Source organism: Heterocephalus glaber, unplaced genomic scaffold (assembly GCF_053883595.1).
Source record: "Heterocephalus glaber isolate CG9 unplaced genomic scaffold, H.glaber_assembly_v1.0 deba00000621, whole genome shotgun sequence".
In the NCBI taxonomy this organism is placed as follows: Eukaryota; Metazoa; Chordata; class Mammalia; order Rodentia; family Bathyergidae; genus Heterocephalus; species Heterocephalus glaber.
The window spans coordinates 18,479,685-18,499,967 of record NW_028258153.1 but is presented as its reverse complement, the minus strand read 5'-3'; the positions used below and the strand labels follow the sequence as shown (position 1 = coordinate 18,499,967).

At 38.6% G+C, this 20,283-nt stretch overlaps 1 protein-coding gene across 2 annotated transcripts in view; it reads left to right on the top strand.

Moving 5' to 3' along the window:
- Positions 1 to 799: 799 nt before the first annotated feature.
- Zdbf2 (zinc finger DBF-type containing 2) overlaps positions 800 to 20,283 on the top strand; it is a 31,232-nt gene continuing 11,748 nt past the window's right edge. The window contains exons 1-4 of one of the 2 annotated variants that reach the window (XM_013074446.3): positions 800 to 971; positions 5,442 to 5,494; positions 8,096 to 8,200; positions 18,136 to 18,266. In XM_013074446.3, coding sequence (XP_012929900.1) covers positions 8,141 to 8,200; positions 18,136 to 18,266 — 191 coding nt within the window. In that variant the 5' untranslated portion in view covers positions 800 to 971; positions 5,442 to 5,494; positions 8,096 to 8,140. The remainder of the gene's footprint in view (positions 972 to 5,441; positions 5,495 to 8,095; positions 8,201 to 18,135; positions 18,267 to 20,283) is intronic. The other variant, XM_021263568.2, reaches the window with a different exon arrangement.

The following is a 20,283-nucleotide window of genomic DNA, read 5'->3' as shown; positions in this document are numbered from 1 at the left end:
CAGAGAGCCAAGTAAACAGCCAGGGAGCCACTCTAAAGGCACCGAGAGTATTTCTACATAGATGTAGATCTCGAACCAGCAGGTGCCCAGTCCATTGTAGATATGGATGCATTTGCTTATCACAGATTTAAACGATATATTAGGTAGCATAATTGATTCAGGTTTGTGCCCCCTCCCCATCACGTTTAAACTGCAGCCGCTCACCACTGCATTCTAGCAGGTAGGCAGCGAGTGTAATCGAACGAGATGGATGTCAATATTTGTAACCCTTTCGTGCGTGCACAGCGAAGGCCTCGGAATAGCTGATCTCCTTAAAGGAGCCCCAGCCTACAGTTTGTCAAAGAGAGATCATAGGACTCCTCACAGACGTCCCCTGACCTGAAATGCAAGACTAAACCGCAATCTTAACTACAGTGCCTAGCACGGAGTAAGTGCTCATTGAAAAGCAGCTTTTGTAAGATGCGCCTCACTGCGGGATAGCGAGGGGGATAGCGAGGGGGACCGGGCAACCTATTACCCCTTCAGCTTGGTTTTCTTTCCTGCATTCATGCAGTGCTTTGAATGGGGAGAGCTCTCATTTATTCGTTCAGATGCTAAAACTCTGGCGACTGATCTCGCGCCCTAAGGTGCTGCGCGCTCAGTAGATTCATTTCCAGAGTGGCCAGGCAGGCAGTGTCCGCTTTAAGCTCGGGGAGCGGGGGCCCGGGGCCAGCGGGGCGCTGGTGGGCGTGGGCGTGGGCGGGGGGGCGGTGCCAGGCCGTGCGTCAGAGGCCCCTGTTTTCTCACCTTGCCTGACGTCAGAGCTGCAGCGGTTGCGGTGCAGCGCACAGTCCTGGCGAGCCAGTCGTGACTCGGGGCGCGCGTGGATCGGGCGCTTCGCTTCGCGGGGCTCCAGTGGGGACTCGGCGCGCTCGGGGCGGCTCGGGGTTCGAGCCGCCGCGGTTGCGGAAGGACAGGCGGGCTCCGCGGAGGTGAGGCGCGCGGAGGAGCGGGAGCAGCGGGCTCGGCGGGGTCCCGCATGCACCTGCGGGCCGTATCGGGGCCGCCTGTCCACACCCCAGGGGTCCCGCGTCCCCAGCCCCGGGCTCCCGGCTCGGTGGCAACTGCATTTCATTTGGGTAGCGTCCGATTGTGTGTGTGTGTGTGCGTGCGCGCGTGTGTGTGTGCGCGCGCGCGAGTGTTTGCAGTTGATCGCTGACCGCCGTCGTGCAACAGTTGTGCAAATGTGACGCCCGCGGAAGCCTTGCGGGTCCCGCGGCCACCCGGGGCGCCTGTGGCTCGCGAGGGATAGACGCGGGTTTCGGCCCGAGTGGAAGCATCCTTTTTTGTGTTTATTTTACTGCAGTTGTTTACTCTCGAGGAGAAAGAGGAGGGACGGAGAGTGCCCCGAGCAGAGGCGAATTTGTTAATTTTGCATGTGTCTTACCCTTCTTTTTAATGTGTGGAAATTTGTAGGTGTCCCCGGTGAGTGGGGTATTTATTTTACGATCTTTTCACTTAATCCATCGATGGAGTTTTTCTGTATCATTGGAAACCAGAGGCGGCTAGGAAGAAACTCGTTAAAGCTTTGATTGCTTATCACTGCAGTGGGTATCCGATTGGTTGGAAAAAAGCTGGATTCGGGGTAGCAACTGGTTTCTATAAAATATTGTTTACTCTGAACAATTTGAGACGGTGTTTTGCAGACTGCGATTTTTCAGCCAGTGAGTTTTGGGATGAAAATCAATGACTAGCGTTTTTAAAAAGTAAAATTAAAAGACAGTATAGAAAACACCAGAACACACGGGGTGAGGGTATTGTTTTGTGAAATCTTGTTTTAACTGCGCATGTGTGCCCGCATGTGTGTGTGTGTGTGTGTGTGTGTGTGTGTGTTGGGTTGTAACATAACATGTATTGCCTTCTGCGATGTCATGCTAAATAAATTTGAAGTCATTAATCCTAGGTACTGAGAGACCAGCAATGAGGCAGTTAAACTAAATGTTCTACCTTTTTTCGTTTTGTTTTTTTCAGGTGACATTGTTTATTGCACCAAATTAGGTGCCTAATTATTTGTTTTTACCTAATATTACAAAAATTAGCATTTCTAAATATAGAGAAACATTCATAGAAGTTAAGAGGCTAAAGCATAAACAGCTCAGATTTGACCAGCTACACTATTGATGTGAAAGCTGAACGTGATAACCTTTTCTTTCTAATCCTCGGTTTCCTGATGTGCTAAGTGTGAATTATCTTGCCTCTTACCTTTTAAGAGTGTTGGGTGTTTAGATGAGGTGTGCATGTGAAGCTGTGGACAGGATCCCTGGCTCAAATTTTAAGCACTCAATGAGCATTAGTGATTATTATTTTTTTAAAACTAAATGGCGATGTCCTGGATGCTTACCATGGAAAGAAAACCGGCATAGTATGGATAATTTAACAACAACAACAAAAAAAATAGAAAAGGAAAAGAAAAGTTGAAAATTATTTAATATCGTTGCATGAAAGATCTGACGCTGAATTAGAATGGTTTTTTTGTATACTGTTTGACCATTATTTTGTGATTACTTCGCAGTTGTTTGCTTACAGCTAGACAGGTAATTTAGATTGTCTTATTAAAAAAATCGAATACTGTTGTTGTCTTTTTTTATTTTCTGTTGAGTTGATTTCTCCATTGTCAAACAATTGAAAAATATTTCCTATGAGGATTCCGTATTCTGTTACCTTGTATTACACTGCCACAACAATTGGCTTGAGGTGCATAGTACAGCTCTAAAATCATCTCAACAGCATTGTTGTTGGTGTTTATCTCTGCATCTGGTACAGATCTCAGATGTGCAAGAAATATAGTATTCCTAAAAACAAAACAGAACAAAACAGCCTCAGGCAGTTCAGCTGTGTCTGCTCTTATCCTAGGTGAGTCTGTGCAATTTTAAGTATTACAAAACATCAGTGAGATAAGAGAGTGAACATTGTCATTTAAAAAACAGTGTTATAATTTTTAAGAAAAATAAATGTAATGCTTTGGCCTTTTCAAAAAAAGGCTTTCGTTTTTAGCTAGGTGTGCCAATTGTAAGGGGTTGCGGAAAAACCTTAAATAGTCATAATTTTGCTCTTAGATTTGAAAATGTCTTTAGGCTCTTTTTCTGCTTTAGACTAAAAATTAAAATGTTGAAGGTGAATTATGATGTGGCTTATGAAAAACATGATTTGAAACTCTAGGTAATCTGTTCACAAAAAAATCAAAACAAAAGCCTTGAGTAATAATGAAGAAAACAGCCCATTCTGATCTTAAACATATGTGGATAGTATGTTTTAGATTAAAATATTAAGGTTATGTGTGTATATTTTTAAAATTATTGAGTCACCAACTACCAGTTCTGATCAAATAAGAGGGGTTTTATCTTATTTTGATAAGATGAAAAACTAATCAGTAGGCATTTCATTTTGGAATTATATATAATGCTGTGTACTTCACAGACAAGCGAGAGAAACTGGAATAGAATGGAGTGTTCAGTACTGTTCCATTTTTTTAAAAGGATGTTTAGAACAATATTAGATATTAATGATGGGTGGTGGAATTATAGCTATTTACACTCCTTAATTCTTTGTTTTTACAAGCACACTATAATTGTTTTATTTTTATAATAAAGTAAATAAAAGTCACTGGAAATTAAAACAATTAAAAAAATTAAAATGTGGGGCCGAGGGTTTAGCTCAGTGGTTCCGGCGCCTGCCTCACAAGCGCAAGGTCCGGAGTTCAATCCCCGGTACCAAAAAAACCAAAAAACAACAAACAAACAAACAAAAATTAAAATGTGCATTTTCCTTTTTCAAATGAGATTTTGCTTTAAGGGATTCTGACTTACTGAATTTCAGTATTTTGGATCTTAACTAATTTACCAGTACACAAGGAAATAATGCTGAGTAGTTTTAGCAGTTATATTTCTTGAAAAGCTCTTTTGAATAGGAGGGAACCATTGTTCCAGAATTTTCCGAAAGCACTCTTTGAGTATACCTGTTTGCAAAAAACAATTCCAATTTATATGTTTGAATTCCTTAGTCTGCTTTTGAATCCTACCATGTCAATACTCGATCTACCTTTCCTGTTTTATTACCCCTTAAATTCTCAAATGAAATTTTAGATTCAGCTGAACTCGTTGTATTTACTGTCTCCAGGTATACTTGTGGTTTCTTGCTTTCGAACCCATGCTTGTTTGTTTCTTAGAATATGTTTCCTGACATTTGTGTAAGGAAATCCCATTTTCTAAAACCTGGTTAAAAAACCATATCCACTGGGGGGCGTAGTGACTCACCCCTGTAATCTCAGCTCCCTGGGAGGCTGAGGCTAGATCAGAGCCCATCGTCTGTAATTTAGTGATTTAAAATCACTAAGTCTCAAAATAAAAAAAAATTTTAAAATGGGTTAGGGGTGTAGCTTAATGTGAAGACCCTGGGTTCAATCCCTAGGGTCAAAAACAAAACAAAAATCATATCTTCTTTGACATATTTGGGTACTCCAGCTAAAACTGAACTTTCCAAATGAACCCATTAGCTATTATTATTATTATTATTATTATTATTATTATTAGAGTGCTGGGAAACAAATCCATAGCCTCATGCATGCTAGGCAAATGCCCACTGAGCTATGCCCTCAGCCCCATGTTTTTTTTCTTGTTTCTCAAATACTACTTTATGCTTTTACATTCATTTTCCAGTTCCGTTTTAAATTTCTAGAAGGCAAGAAAGCTTGTCTTGTTTTTGCATCTATCCCTTAAAGTTTCTAGCGTAGAACTCTACACAGGGGAGGTGCTGAAAAATTACACTTTCTTTAAACAATTGTGTCACTTTTGAGCCCAAGTATTACAAATCTTTCTAACCAGTGATCCTAGGCAAAACACTTTGCCCACAACAATGTGGAAGGAAACAAAACAAAACAAAACACTGATCCTTCTGTGTATTTTGTTCACTGATACAGGTGGATGGTAAAGAATTGACAATATTTTTAAAATTAAAATTAGTATGATAGCTTGAGGGTTTGAGTCATTAGGCCAGTACCCGAACTATAATGTCTCACATATATTCCGTGTAAATTTCTCATGAAGCTTATTTGGGGTTTGATAGCATTTTTGTCCTTAAACTTACCAGAGATACAGTTGTGCCTTATATTATTTCACAGCAGTTGTTCCTGGAACCTAGAAATCCAAAGTGTCTGGTGATATTTTAGGTGCCAACAGCGTCCCTGCTCCAGAATACAGCACTTTAGTAGGTTGTGTTTTAATAGTAAGCGTGTCACAGTACAGTATGTAAAGTGCTTTGTGTTCCAAAGTCACAGTTTTCTTCCATTACTAGAAGCATAATTGTGTTACTTTTCAAATTTTAATATGAGGGCATTTATTTGATTAATGGTAGGTACTTATGTGACTTATCTTTCTTTTGAAACATTGTTTTATTTTAATTTGCAGATGTTTGCTGGATCTAATACAGCTGATGAAATACCTGCCCTTTTCTGCTCAAGGTAAATCATTTGTTACTTTGTAAAAAATATCAGGTTGTAATTGAATTCAGAGTTTGTAAAAGGTCAGGCAAAGTAATATAATCCCTGACCATGAAGAAATGATCCTTTTAATAGGTAAGAATTTTATTATTCATTAAAAATGATAACTTACAGGGCCAGGGATTTAGCTCAGTGGCGCTGCGCCTGCCGTGCAAGCTCAAGGTCCTGAGTTCAATCCCTAGTACCAAAAAAAAAAAAGATAACTTACATTATTGGATCAGCTTAGAATCTCTTGGAACATTTTACAGAATGCATAATATGCGTGTGTCTGGGCTTTCTCCCCCAGCCCAAGGGAATTTGATTTGGGAAGTTTTAAGTGGGGTTCTGTCATGTGAATTAAAAAAAATGCCAATATGGGCTCAGACTCCTCTGTGCCCGCTGGGGGCTTGCTGGCGTAAAACAAAACAAAACGAAACAAAAAACCCAATATGTACTTCTGATTCTTTGTCATTGAGACAGAAGAGATGATATAAATAGCAGATGATAATGCCTTAGGGGTTAAAGGCCCTAAGGGTTAATATTTAATTTTTGTGTGTGTGATTAGATTTTTTTGAGGGGGTACTGGGGATCGAACTCGGGACCTTGCGCTTGTGAGGCAGGTGGCGGAACCACTGAGGTAAATCCCCGGCCCTGATTTTTTTTGTTTTTGAGACACAGTCTTGCTAACCCTACCCCTACCCCTACCCCTACCCTTAACCCCAACCCCAACCCCAAGCACACCTGTAATCCCAGCTCTCAGGAGGCTGAGGTGGCAGGAGGCTCACTGAGTTCGAGGCCAGCCTGGGCTACATAGTGATACCCTAACTCACCATGCTTGGCTTAGATTCATTATCATTTTGCCTTTCATTCAGTGTTTTCATTGCATTTTCAGAATGTCATTAAAAAGTTTGTTATTTTGTGATTTTCAAAATTTAGGTTTAAGCTCTAGGATTCACTTAGCCTAGAAAATTACCCTATTTATAAATCAAGTTTACAAACTTCGTGTCATTTGGTTGTTTCAGATTAATATATGAAGCAAATTAATGGGAAAAAGATCATTTTTTTTAATATTTAAAAAATGTTTTCCCAGTACCTGGGATTGAACTCAGGACCTTGTGCTTGGAAGGTAGGCACGGCGCCACTGAGCTAAATCCCTGGCCCCAAACCACGTTTTATTTTGTTTTTGCTTTTGGTAAAACCATGTTTTAAATAATTTCATATATATTGTTTCAGATGCTGGTTTAATTAATTTATTTTCCCCATAAATGTAGGAAGTCAGAAACTCAAAGGCTCTCAGTAAACTCTTTGGGGGGATGTTATAATAGAATTTTGACTTGAAGGTTTTATATTTTCATTTTACTGATTTTAAGTGTCATTCCATTTTTCAGATTGATTTTAACAATTAAACTTTTTCTGTTGCAGAATAATCTCATTACACATTATAGAATGATTCTGTATGTTTTCTAATAGGATTATTTAAGTTTTTAGAGTTGAAAACTTGTCAAAATTATTTGCAGTTCTATTTTCATTTTAACAAACCAGCAGGGAAACTACACTGAATTAATTTTTTTCACTTAGTCACACACACACACAATGTCAGCTAATAAAAAAATTACTTGGGAAGTTTTGAAATTCTGAATCATAGGCTCTTACTCAGCTCTGCTAATTGAGAACTTCACAGAGTGATGTTGGCATCCTGCCTGGTTTGGAACCACTGCAGGATATAATGTTGAAAGATTATGGTGTTAGGTGGTAGGAAACTATTTGTCGAGAAATTTCAGAGCATTAGTAGGGAAAAATTCGTAATATTTATTTGGTTTATGTGATGGTCGGGAGAGCAATAGTTGGTGTTTCCAGAAACTGATTTGGTTGTCAATTGGAATTTTAGCAACTTGTGGTACCTTAGTTCACAAACTTAATTCTTTCCATAATCTGTTTGCAAACTGAATTGGACAAGAACTGAATCTAATTTCCCCACAAGATCGACAGAACCTAAGCACTGAATTCAATTTGATTCTTGTCCAATTCGGTTTGCGACCAGAATCGTAGAAAGACTTAAATTTGTGAACTGAGGCACCATTGTGTTCTAAAACCTGCCTCTTGTGAGCTGAGTAGATAGATGCTGGCATGTGGTAACTTTACTGTCATGATAGGGAATTTGATGTTGTGATCCATGACCCCGAAAATTTAGATCAACTGGAGTTGTACAGAAGCATCATGGGAAAATTAAAGAGCTCCCTAAGAGGATGTTAAACATACTACAATAATATCTAAAAGTAGTCATTTGCCTTTACAAATTGAGTACTGTGTTCTTCGTTACTGAATCGATTCCTAATAACTCTAGCAGGTTATTAGAAAATTGATAGGAAATTGAGTCCTTCAAGTTTTCAAATATCGGCAGCAGTTGGTGTTTGTGAAGAGGCCTGATTAGATCTTCTCTCCAGGTTCCTGATGGATTGAGAAACTCATGTCTACTTTCTGTGTCCTCCTAACTGCTGTTAGAAACAGGAAGAGATTTCTGAGCCATTTCCCGAATAGCAGGAAGGAGTCACTGAGCTCTTGGTCCCTGTTCATTTTTTGCAGTGTGAGTGTTGGAGGCCAGCTGCTCTCTGTCTTTGTTTAGTCACGATGCAGAAGAGACAAGGCTACTGCAGCTACTGTCGTGTCACCTATGCCAACCTGGAGCAGGTGAGAGGTTCCTGCTGACGCATCGGTCGTCCCTCAGAGGACCTTACCTGTGTGTTTTCTTCTCTTTTACCTCTTATTACATTCATTTATTCCTTCACTGAACAGATTATATTGAGAACGTACTAGTTTGCACACACTTCTATGATTCTAGGGGTATAAAAACACTAAGCTTTTTTTCATGGAGCTTACATTCTAGTACAGTAAGATGCAGAACAAGTAATCATATAGATTCAGTACATACTATGTTAGATTGTGGCCCATTGTATAAGGAAAATAAAACAGGGAAGGGGTGTGTTACTTTAGGTAGAGTGGCTAGGTGAGGCCTTTTTAAGAAAGTGCCATTTGATGGGCTGAGGATTTAGCTCAGTGGTTTTGCCGCCTGTTGCACAAGCACAAGGATCCGAGTTCAATCTCTGGTACCAAAAAAAAAAAGAAAAAGAAAGTGCCATTTGAGGTGAGATTTGAATAAAGTTCATTGCCAGCCTTGCATGTATATGAGGGAAGGGTTTCTCTTAGAGGACAGAGAGTGAGGACCGAGACCCCAGGGCAGAAGTGTGTGGCTGCAGTGGGTGGCAGGTGGGTGGGAAGTACAGATGCTCCTTGTTTAACACCGAGGTCCACCCCTGCGACTAATGAATTGGTTGCTAAATGAGGAGTTGTATATAGTGCGTACATTACAAGATTCAGAACAAAGAAATGGTCAAAGGAAACTGCAGCTTGCTGTCTTTGCTTTTATTTGCATAACTCTTACATGGAGTACTGTAATGTATAACAACATAAAATTACAGTACTGTACTGTACAGTACAATCAGGAAAATTACAGTACTGTACTGTAGGTAGGCCAGGTAGGCACAATGCTACTGGGCTACATCCCCAACCCTAGACTGGCTATCTCATATAAACCGAATCATATATTATGTGACGTTTTGTGTTTGGACATCTTTTTTTTTTTTTTTTGGTACTGGGGATCGAACTTGGGACCTTGTGTTTGCAAGGCAGGCAGCAGAACCACTGAGCTATATCCCCGTCCCTGGACGTCTTTCACTTAGCATATTTTTTGGGCTGGAGATGTAGCTCAGTAGCACTGTATCTACCTGTCAAGTGCAAGGTCCTGAGTTCAATCCCTGGTACTGGGGGAAAAAAAAGATAAAAACTTATAGTGATATTTTTGAGGTTCATCCACATATGCATTGCCTTACTGTTTTCCAAAGTGAGTCACTTTTTTGTTAACCACCAGCAATGTTTGAGGGTTCCAGTTTCCCCCCATCCTTGCCAGCACTTGTTTTTTTTTTTATAGCCATTTTAGTGAGTGCAAAATGGCATCTCATTCATTTAATTTACATTTCCCTAATATCATTGGGTATTTTTTCATGTACTTATTGGCTATTTGTATATCTTCGTTGGACAAATACCCATTCAAATCCTGGGCTCATTTTTTTTTCGGTTGTGACCATTTTTAATTTGAGTCTTGTGGTTGAGTTTTAAGCCTTTTATATATTCTGGAACTAGACCATTATGAGATAGAAGATTTGCAAATACACTCTAAGGGTTATATTTGCACTGTCTTGAAAATATGCTTTGAGATACAAAAGTTTTAAATTTTTTATCATTGAATTAATTTTTTTTCTTTTGTTGCTTTCCTTTGTTACTTGATGTCAGAAGAATTGCCTAATTCTAGGTCATGAAGATTTGTGCCCATGTTTAGGTCTTTTGTCCATTTTGAATTAATTTTTGGATGTGGTATGAGATAGGAGTTCAGTTTAATTATTTTGCATATAATATCCAGTAATCCCAACACCATTTATTAAGACTATTCTTTCCTCCACTCAACTGTCTTGATATCTGTTGGAAAATCAATTGAGTATAAATGTAAGGTTTTCTTTACTTTCAATTCTATTCCATTCAGCTATATATCTCCTAATGTTGGCACCACATGGTCTTAAAAAAATCACTAATGGGGCCAGGGATTTAGCTCAGTGGTTCTGCCACTTCCCTTGCAAGCGCAAGGACCCAAGTTTGAACCCTGGTAGCAAAAAAAAAAAAAACCAACAAAAAAAAACCACACACAAAAAACCCCAAAACCCACTAATGATACATATTTATGGGGAATAGTGTGAGATTTCTGTACATGTATAAAAATGTGTCATGGTCAGATCATGATAATGGGCATATCTCCATCACCTTGGACATTTATCATTTCTTTGTATTGGGAACATTCAAAATCCCCTTTGCTATTTATTTTGAAATATACAACTAATTGCCACCAACCATGATTAGCCTACTGTGCTACAGAACATTAGAAGTTATGCCTCCTCTCCTGTGTACTCTGTACTCCTGCACCTGTTAACCATCCTCTTCCCTCCTGACACCCTTCTCAGGTTTTGGTAACTGCTATTTGCCCTTCACTTTTCTATGATCAACTTTTTAGCTTCCACATGTGAGAACATGTAGTATTTTTCTTTCTCTGCCTTATTTCACTTCATATAATATTCTCTAGGTTCGTCTGTGTCACTATAAATGGCAATTTTTCTTTTTTCATGGCCACATAATAGTCCACTACAAAGATATACCACATATTCTTTATCCATTCATCTATTGTTAGACACCTAGGTTGATTTCAGTTTTTTGACAGTTGTGAATAGTGCTCCAAAATATGTGTGAGTACAGATGTCTCATTGACATGTGGTTTTATTGCCTTTGGTTATATATCCAGTAGTGGGATTACTTGCTCATTTAATAGTTCTATTTCTAGAGCTGGGTGTGGTGGTGCACGCCTGTAATCCCAGCACTTGGGAGGCTGAGGCAGGAGAATTGCTGCCAGTTCGGGGCCAGCCTGGGCTACAAAGGAAGACCCTGACTCAACCCACCCCCACCCCAAATAGTTCTATTTCTAGTTTTTTGTGTGTGCCCAGGATTGAACTCGGGACCTTGCGCTTGCAAAGCAGGTGGCGGCACCACTGAGCTAAATCCCAGGCCCTATTTCTAGTTTTTGAGGAATCACTACATTGTTATTTCAGAATCAAACTCCAGACCTTGTGCAGAACCACTCTGGACCAGGTAGGTGCAGTATCACTGAGCTACATTCCCGGATCTTTTCTTTCTGATAATAACCATTCTTACTAGACTGAGCTGATATCTTATTATGTTGATTTGCACTTCCCTGATGATTGGTGATGTAAGGATTTTTTTATATACTTGTTCACTATTTGTGTATCTTCTTTTCAAAATGTCTATTCAGATAATCAGCCCTTTTATGTGTGTGTGTGTGTGTGTGTGTGTGTGTGTGTGTGTGTAATGGGGATTGAACTCAAGGGCTTCACACTGAGCTATATCCCCAGCCCTTCTTTATTTTATTTTGTTTTGATTTGTGTTTTAAATTTTGAGACAAGGTCTTATTGAGTTGCCCAAGGCTGGGCTCCACCTTGTGGTTCTTCTGTCTCAGCCTCTGAGAGTGTTGGGATTACAGATATGCACTGCCATGCTACGCTCAGTCCCCCACTTTTAAACAAAATTATTTGCTTTTAAGCTTTTGAGTTTTTTAAATCTTTTATGTGTTCTGGAAATTAATCACTTGATGAATAGTTTGCAAGTATTTTCTCCCATCCTTAGGTAGTCTCTTCACTCTGTTATTTACCCTCTTGTGGCAAAGCACTTTAGCTTGATACATGTAATCTCATTTGTTAATTTTTGCTTCTGTTTTCTGTGCTTTTGGGGTTATATACAAAAAAATCTCTGGCCATGCCAGTGTCCTGAGTCATTTTTTTTTGTTTTCTTCTAACAGTTTCATAGTTTCGGATTTTACACTTAAGTCTAATTCATCTTGAGTTGATCTTTGTATATGGTAAAAGGTCTAGTTTCATTCTCCTAAATAATGGAGCCTCAAATTTTCCAGCACCATTTATTGAAGAGACTTTGATTTCAGGGCTGGGGATTTAGCTCAGTGGCATCGTGCATGCCTCTCAAGTGCAAGGTCCCGAGTTTGATCCTCAGTACCAAAAAAAAAAAGAGAGACTTTGATTTTTCTAATATATTTTTTTGCTGGGTTTGCTTAAAACCAGTTGGCTGTAAACATGTGGATTTATTTCTGGACTTGCCTTTTTTTTTTTTTTTTTTTTAGACAGGGTTTCTCTATAGTTTAGGCTGGCCTGGAACTCATTATAGCCCATCTGGCCTCAAACCTGTGACAATCCTCTAGCCTCAGCTTCCTAAGGGCTAGAAAAGGCATGCACCACCACACCCACTTGTTTCTGGGTATTCTATTCTGTTCTTTTTATGTGTCTATGTGTTTTAATGCCAGTACCATGCTGTTTTGGCTACTATAGCTTTTGAGTATGTTTTAAAGTAGGGTATTGTAGTACCTCTATTCTTGTTCTTTTTGCTCTGGATTGCTTTGGGTATTCAGGATCATCTTTGATTTCATATGAATTTTCTGATTATTTTTCTAGTTCTGTGAAGAATGTCATTTGTATTTAAGAATTATCTTGAATATGTAGATTGGGTAATATGGACACTTAAAAAATTATCTTCCAGGCCTAGGGATTTAGCTCAGGGGTGCTGCTGCCTGCTTCACAAGCACAAGGTCCTGAGTTCAATTCCCAGGACCAAAAAAAAAACCTTCCAATCCATGAACATGGGTTGTCTTTCCATTTTTTTTGTGTCCTTTTCAATTTAATTCTAACATGTTTTGTAATTTTCATTGTAGAGAACATTTATGTCTTTGATTAAGTTTTTCCTAGTTACTATTTTTAGTTTCTTACAACTGTTATGAATGGGATTGCTGTCTTGATTTTTCTTTTCTTTTTTTTTTTTTTGGTACTGGGGATTGAACTCAGGACCTTGTGCTTGAGAAGCAGGTGGTAGCACCATTGAGCAGTCCCTGGCCCTGTCTTAATTTTTCTTGGCAGTTTTGTTACTGGTGTATTAAAAAGCTACTGCTTTTTGTATGTTGTTTTCATATCCTGTAATACTGAATATATACAGTGAATGCATTTATTAGTTCTAATAGTCCTTTGATAGAATCTTCAGATTTTTTCCATATATAAAATTATATTGGCTTCAAATAGGGATAATTGAACTGCTTTCTCTCCTATTTGGACATCCTTTATTTCTTTCTCATGTCTTATTGCTCTGGCTTAGACTTCCAATACTATATCAGAGGAGAGTGGTGAAAGTTGACAGCCTTGTCTTGTTTCTGACTTTAGGATAAAAGGATTTCAGCTTTCCCCCATTCAGTATGATGTAGACTGTGAGTTTGTCATGAATAGCCCTTGTTGTGGTGAGGTGTGTTCCTTTGATACTTAATTTTTTGAAGTTTTTTAAAAAATTAATTTTATTGGTACATTTTAGGCATACAGTATAATGACATTCATCATTGCAAATTTGCACCTTTACATAATCTCTCTTGGTTCTTATTTTTTCCCCATTCCCCTGCCCTCCCTTCAACCCCTCCATCCCTGTTTTTTGTTGTTGTTGTTGTTACCGGTATCAAACTTGGGACCTTGAGCTTGCAAGGCAGGTGCCAGAACCACTGAGCTAAATCCCCAGCCCCCTGTTTTTGTTTTTTGAGACAGGGTCTCACTATTAGTTCAGGTTGGCCCTGAACTCAGCCTGGCCTCCAACTTGCAGTGATTCTTCTGCCTCAGCCTCCCAAGTGCTGGGATTACAGATGTGTACAACCACACCCAGCTGAAGTTTCTTATCATGAAGGAAATGTTAAATTTTATCATGTGATTTTTCTACATGTGTTGAGATGATAATATCATCATCAGAATGTGATGTATTATGCTTATTGATTTGTATATGTCAAACCATCCTTGCATTCTTTGGATAAATCTCCTTGATCATGGTATATACTCTTTTTATGTGCTACTGGATTTGATTTTTAGCAATTTTGTTGAGACGGGATCTAGCTTTGTAATTGAAGCTGTCCTTGAACTTACAGTGTAGCCCAAATTGGCCTCGAACTTGAAGCAATCCTCCTGCTTCACCCTCCTGAGTGCTGGGATTTTAGGTGTATGCCACCACACCCAGCTGATTTGTTAGTATTTTGTTGAGAATTTTTTCATGTATTTATATTCTCTTTAATTTTATTTCCTTGTCTGATTTTGGTATCATGGTAACGTTGGCCTTGTAGAATGAGTTTGGAAAGGTTCTCTTCCTTTCAAAACTTTGGAATAGTTTGGGAAGAAGTGATGTTAATTCTTTTGTTTTTGGTACTGGGGATCGAACTCAGGTCCTTGTGCTTGCATAGCAGGCGGCGAAACCACTGAGCTAAATCCCTGGCCTCATGGTGTTAATTCTTTAAAAATTTGGTAACAGTCATTGGTGAATCCATCTTGTCTGGGCTTTTCTTTTTTTAGATACTTTTTATTACTGATTGAATCTCGTTATTCATGTCGGTCTGTTCAGGTTTTCTTTGTTGTCATGGTCTTATTTTAATAGGTAATATATCTTAAGACTCATTTGTTTCAGGGTTTCCAAATTTTTTGGCATATTATGGTTCACAGTAGTGCCTAACAATCCTTTGTGTCCCTGTAATATCAATTATAGAGTCTCCTTTTTTTTTTTTGGTACTGGGGATTGAACTTGGGACCTTGTGCTTGAGAGACAGGCGGCAGAAACATTGAGCTAAATCCTGGGCCCTAGAGTCTCCTTTTTTATCTCTGATTTTATTTGAGTTGCTTTCCCCAGGGTGTACCACTGAGCTACATGCCCAACCCTTTTATGCCTTTGCTACTCTAATATAATATAATATAATATATATTTCATATATACATATAGAGAGTCTTTGTTACTCTAATATAGATGTCTTCCCCCCCCCCCCCTTACCAAGAATCAAACTCAGGACCTTGTGCTTGCCAGGCAGGCGCAATGCCACTGAGCTACATCCCCAGCCCTGTTTCATTTGTTTTTGCTTTGATCTTTGTTATTTATTTCCTTCCATTGCAGTGGGTTTGATTTGTTCTTGGTTTTCTTGTTCCTTGAGTTGGATTGAATTTTAAATCTTCGTTTTTTGGGGTTTTTTTTTAATGTAGGCACTTGTTACTGCATCCTTTTGTCTTGAACGGCTTTTGCTTTATTCCATACTTTTTTTTTGGTGCTGGGGATTGAATTTGGGACCTTGCGCTTGTGAGGCAGGCAGTGGCACCACTGAGCTAAATTCCTGGCCCTATTCCATATGTTTTGATATCTTGTTTCAATTTTAAATTGTTTCAGAATATGTTTAAATTTCCCTTTTGATTTCTTCATTGGCCCATTGTTTAAGAGAATGTTGTTTAATTTCTATGTGTTTGAATAATTTCTAAAATTAATCTTGTTAACTGGTTGATCTCCATTCTGGTCAAAGGAGATAAATGTACTAATTTTGATTTTTAGAATTTGTTGAAACTTACTTTTTGATCTAATATGTTGGAGAATGTCCCATGTGCTGATGAGAAGAATGTGAATTCTGAAGCTGTTGGATGAAATGTTCTGTAAATGTCTGTTGGGTCTGTTTGTTCACAGGCATGTTCTACCTGTGGCCCTTGGGTTGTTTTGCCAGTGCTATAATAAAAAGATAAAATTTTACCAGGATACATCATATTAACAGTACAAGATCCCAATGAGGAATGTAACTGTATTGTATACCTAAAATGTACCAATAAACTTAATGGAAAAAAAAGATAAAATTTTGCTACTTGTATATGTTAATTATATTGTGTATTTTATATGTACCTTAGGGCAATTCATTTTCACTTGGTGTAGCCCAGGCAAACTAAATGTGCTAAGTGTACTATGCTGCTGCATAGTAGAGTTTAACTGATGTTTCTTCATTGATTTTCTGTCTGGATAATCTGTCCATTGGTGAAAGTAGGGTTTTAAGTCTCTATTGTTGTATTAGACTCTGTCTTTCTTTTTAGATCTAATAATGTATATAATTGGGTGTTCTACCATTGTGTGCATATATGTTCACATTTGTTATCTCTTTTAGTTGATTTGATGCCTGTGTCATTACGTGGTGAATATGGTTTTTTTTTGTTTTTTTTTTGGTACCGGGGGGATCGAACTCGGGACCTTGTGCTTGCAAGGCAGGTGGCAGCACCACTGAGCTAAATCCCTGGCCCATGTAGTGACTACCTTTGTTTTCTTTTAGTTTTTGATTTAAAATCTGTTTTATTTGATACATATATAGCTATTTCTGCTCACTTTTGGTTTCTGTGATGTGTCCTGGGTGTGGGGAGACTGGCATAATTTAGTTGTTACGAAGCTAAGACAGCACTAGAGAAAACCTCTAGAATGAGAAAGGAAGTAAGGCTTGTCATAGTGGTCAAGAGCTAGCACCCCGATTTCAGTTCATCTCCTTTCCTATGGTATGTACAACAATTTTCCCCAATTATTGTCAGAACATACTATTAAATTATAAAGAACAGGTTAGAAATATGCTGCTACTGCCAGCACAGTACAGTGAAAAGACAATGAACTTTCTTCTTCTTCATCTTCATCATCGTTTTTGTCTTTTTTTGTTTTTTTGAGACAGGGTCTCGCTATGTAGTCCAGCCTGGTGTTGAACTCACTATGTAGTCCACATTGACCTTGAACTTGTGGCAATCCTCTTGCCTCAGCCTCCTGAGTGCTGGGATGACAGGTGTGTGCGCCACCATGCCGAGCTGGGAATGAACTTTAGAGTTAGATTGAAGTCCTGGCTTTTCTGTTTCCTGAGTACACAGCTTAGGGCAGTTTATTGTGATTGCTTGTGCCCCAGTCTCTTCCTGTCCATGGGGTACACTGTACTTAGTGGACACTCAGTGAGATTATTGTGTGGGAAGAATTGCACTAGGGTGCACCACATGGCTCAGTCGATGTTAGATTTCTTTCCCATCCTGCTTGCTAGTCCACTTACTAGTATTAGTAGAGGTAGAATCCACCTACCTGTGGACAAAACAGAAGAATTTAGTGTATTTATTCGAATATCTGGCTTAAGGTAGAATTCTTAATCTCTGAAGGAAAACAAAGGGCCTTTTGTGAGTTAATCTTTGTCTTTTTTTTGAGTCAGGCGAACTCACAGTGATCTTCCTGCCTCAGCCTCCTAAGTGCTGGTATTATAGGCATGTGCCACCATGCCTAGCTTAGTCTTCTTTTTTTTGATACAGGGATTTAATCCTGTTCTCTCTTTTAATAGATTTTTATTATAAAAACATTTGCTTATTGAAAAATAGAAAATTTTATAAGAAAATTTTAAAAATTAGGGCCGGGGATTTAGCTCAGTGGTTTTGCCGCCTGCTGCACAAGCGCAAGGACCCGAGTTTGATCCCCGGTACCAAAAAAAAAAAAAAAAATTATCCGTAACCATACCATACATATATATGCTTTTAAAATTTTCGTATAATTTCTTCCATTTACTTGTCTATACATTTTTTTTTTTTTTGGTACCGGGGATCGAACTTGGGTCCTTGCGCTTGCGAGGCAGGAGGCAAAACCACTGAGCTAAATCCCTGGCCCAGTTGTCTATACATTTTAAAATTGTAGTTTGAGATAAACTATATGCATAATTTTTGCATCTTCCATTTCTTTTAATTATAACATTTCTCTGTCATTAAGATTTCTTTATATTATTTAGTTAGCCATAGTATTGCAACTTAGGGCACATTATAATTTAAGAATTTTGTTGTTAGACACTTGAGTTTCCAGTTTTTGTTACATGCTGTGAAAGCATCCTTTTTGGCATAAGTCATCCATATTTAAGATGATTTCCTAAGTATTTATTTGAAGAAATATAGTTAAGTGTATCGAAGGGTTAGATACTTTATGGCTGTTAGATGCATATTTTAGAATTGCTGGATAGAAAGGGTATCTGTTTATGCTTCTACCAGCAATACATAGATGAATCTATTTTGTGATATTCTCACTATTAATGGTGATTATTCATTTTTAAATATTTTCCTTTTTTTTCTTTATAGCACTTGTTTAGCGCTCAGCACAGGACTGTGACTAGACAGAGTAGACAGCGGCTGATAAATAACAACAGTTTGATGGAACGTTTCCTGCAGGATGTTCTGCAACACCACCCCTGCAATTACCAGGACAACAGGTAAGGAAGCTCTGTGGAATAATAATGCTCCATTGTTTTATGCTGCAGTAGGTGTTTGTGTTAATGTTCCAAAACTTCTTCAGGTTAATCTTCAGATCAAGGAAGAGAAGGCGATTTTTTTTTCTTTTTGTGAGATGCTGGGGAGTGAACCTGGCATACTAGGCAAGGGCAGCACCACTGAGGTACACCCCTGCTCTGAAGTGAAATTTTGAGGGCAGGGAAGAAAGGGAAAAGCAATTTGAAGGAAAATAATGGAAATAGAGCTCTTTTGTACATGGAGAGGGGAAGAAGGGTTAGAGGGAGGGGAGGGGAAGGAGGCAAAAGAAAAAAAAAGAATTAAGATGTGTTGAGAATACTTTTCCATGATGAGTGTGATCATTATGTACTGTAGACATGTAGTACTAAGAAAAAAAGAAAGTGCAGTTTTATCTAGTAATTTCCACATTTGAAATTTTTCATTTTTCTTTTTTTTTTTTGAGGTAGGGTCTCACTGTGTTGTCCAGGCTGGCTTTCAACTCACTGTGCAGCCCAGGCTGGCCTCGAACACACGGTGATCCTCTTGCCCCAGCCTCCCAAGTGCTGGGATCACAGACATGTGCCATCACACCCGGCCATCTTTCTAATTTTTTTTTTTCAGGACCAGAGATCGAACTCAGGACCTTGTGCTTTCGAAGCAGGCACAGCGCCACTGAGCTACAACATCCCCTCATTTTCCCAATCTTTAAGACATTTCGTTATGGGCTAGGGTGGGGGTTGCTTAGTGGTAGAGTTCTTGCCTAGTGCGCACAAGGCCCAGGTTTAATCCCTAGCACCATGAAGACAAGAAGTTCTAACTATAGAAGATGCAAACTATGATTTTCCTAAATAGAAGTCTTAGGCCAATAAAACACACATCATCAAGGTGTTTTGTAAGTATGTCACAGGATAAAGTGGGGGTTGGACGAAATCAGTTTTAGATGATTAGTAACAGAAACACTGGTAACAATACCAGAGTAAGAATAGTCAAAGTAAAAAATTAAGTCACTTCTACATTAATGGTACTATTTGCTCACTCTGAGAAGAGATAGAATTGTTGTTTAAAAAAAATCTGTCAATATTGTGATTTTTTTCTTCTATGAATTTATTTTGGTTGTTCTAATAGAAGTAAATTATTTGATACCATTTAAAACTTAATGTTCTAGCTAGGTGTGGCAGTGCACGCCTATAATCCCAGCACTCTGGGAGGCTGAGGCAGGAGGATCACAAGTTCAATCCCACCCTGGGCAATTTAGTAATTTGTTAAGACTGTCTCAAAATTTAAAAAAGGGCTGGAGTTCATTCCCAGTACTGGAAAGGGGAAGGAGGGAAAGAAGGAAGAAAGGGAGGAAGGGGAGAAGAGAGGGAGGAAGGAAAAGAAAGAAAGGAAAGAAGGGTAGATTTAATGTCCTTTCTTAAAGAAAGCATTGGGAAAAAATCAGATTACATACTCTGAGTTTGCAGGTCCAGCTTTACAAACTAAGGCAAAATAGATCATTTGCAAATCTGTGCAGAATTAGCTGAGGTGTGTACCAGACTTCTGCTTTGCAAGACACTAGCCTGGACTAGAGAAATGGTGAAAATGTTTTAACAGGGTAGAGAAAAGCTGGTGGAAAGCCAAAATTGGACTCTTCTAGGGTCAAGTACGAGAGTTTCCAGTTTATAACTCTCATAAGCAATTCTTCAACAAACATATTTCTATAATCTATTTCTATGGTTAATTTCTTAAAATTTGAATGTCTGGGTCAATTTTTGTGGACTGTAGAAAATCTATTTTTTAACTTTTCATTTTGGGACAATCTCAGCTTACAGAAATGTTGCAAAACTGAAACAAGAAATTCCTGTATCCTCTTTATCTGACATCCCTGCATATTAAGTTTAAAATAACCACAGTCCAATGATTGAAAGTAGGAAATTGCATCAATATCACACAATTAAATGTTTAAAAATGTTGTCAGTGGTTCCACTAATATCCTGTTTCTGGTCCTGAATCCAATCCAAG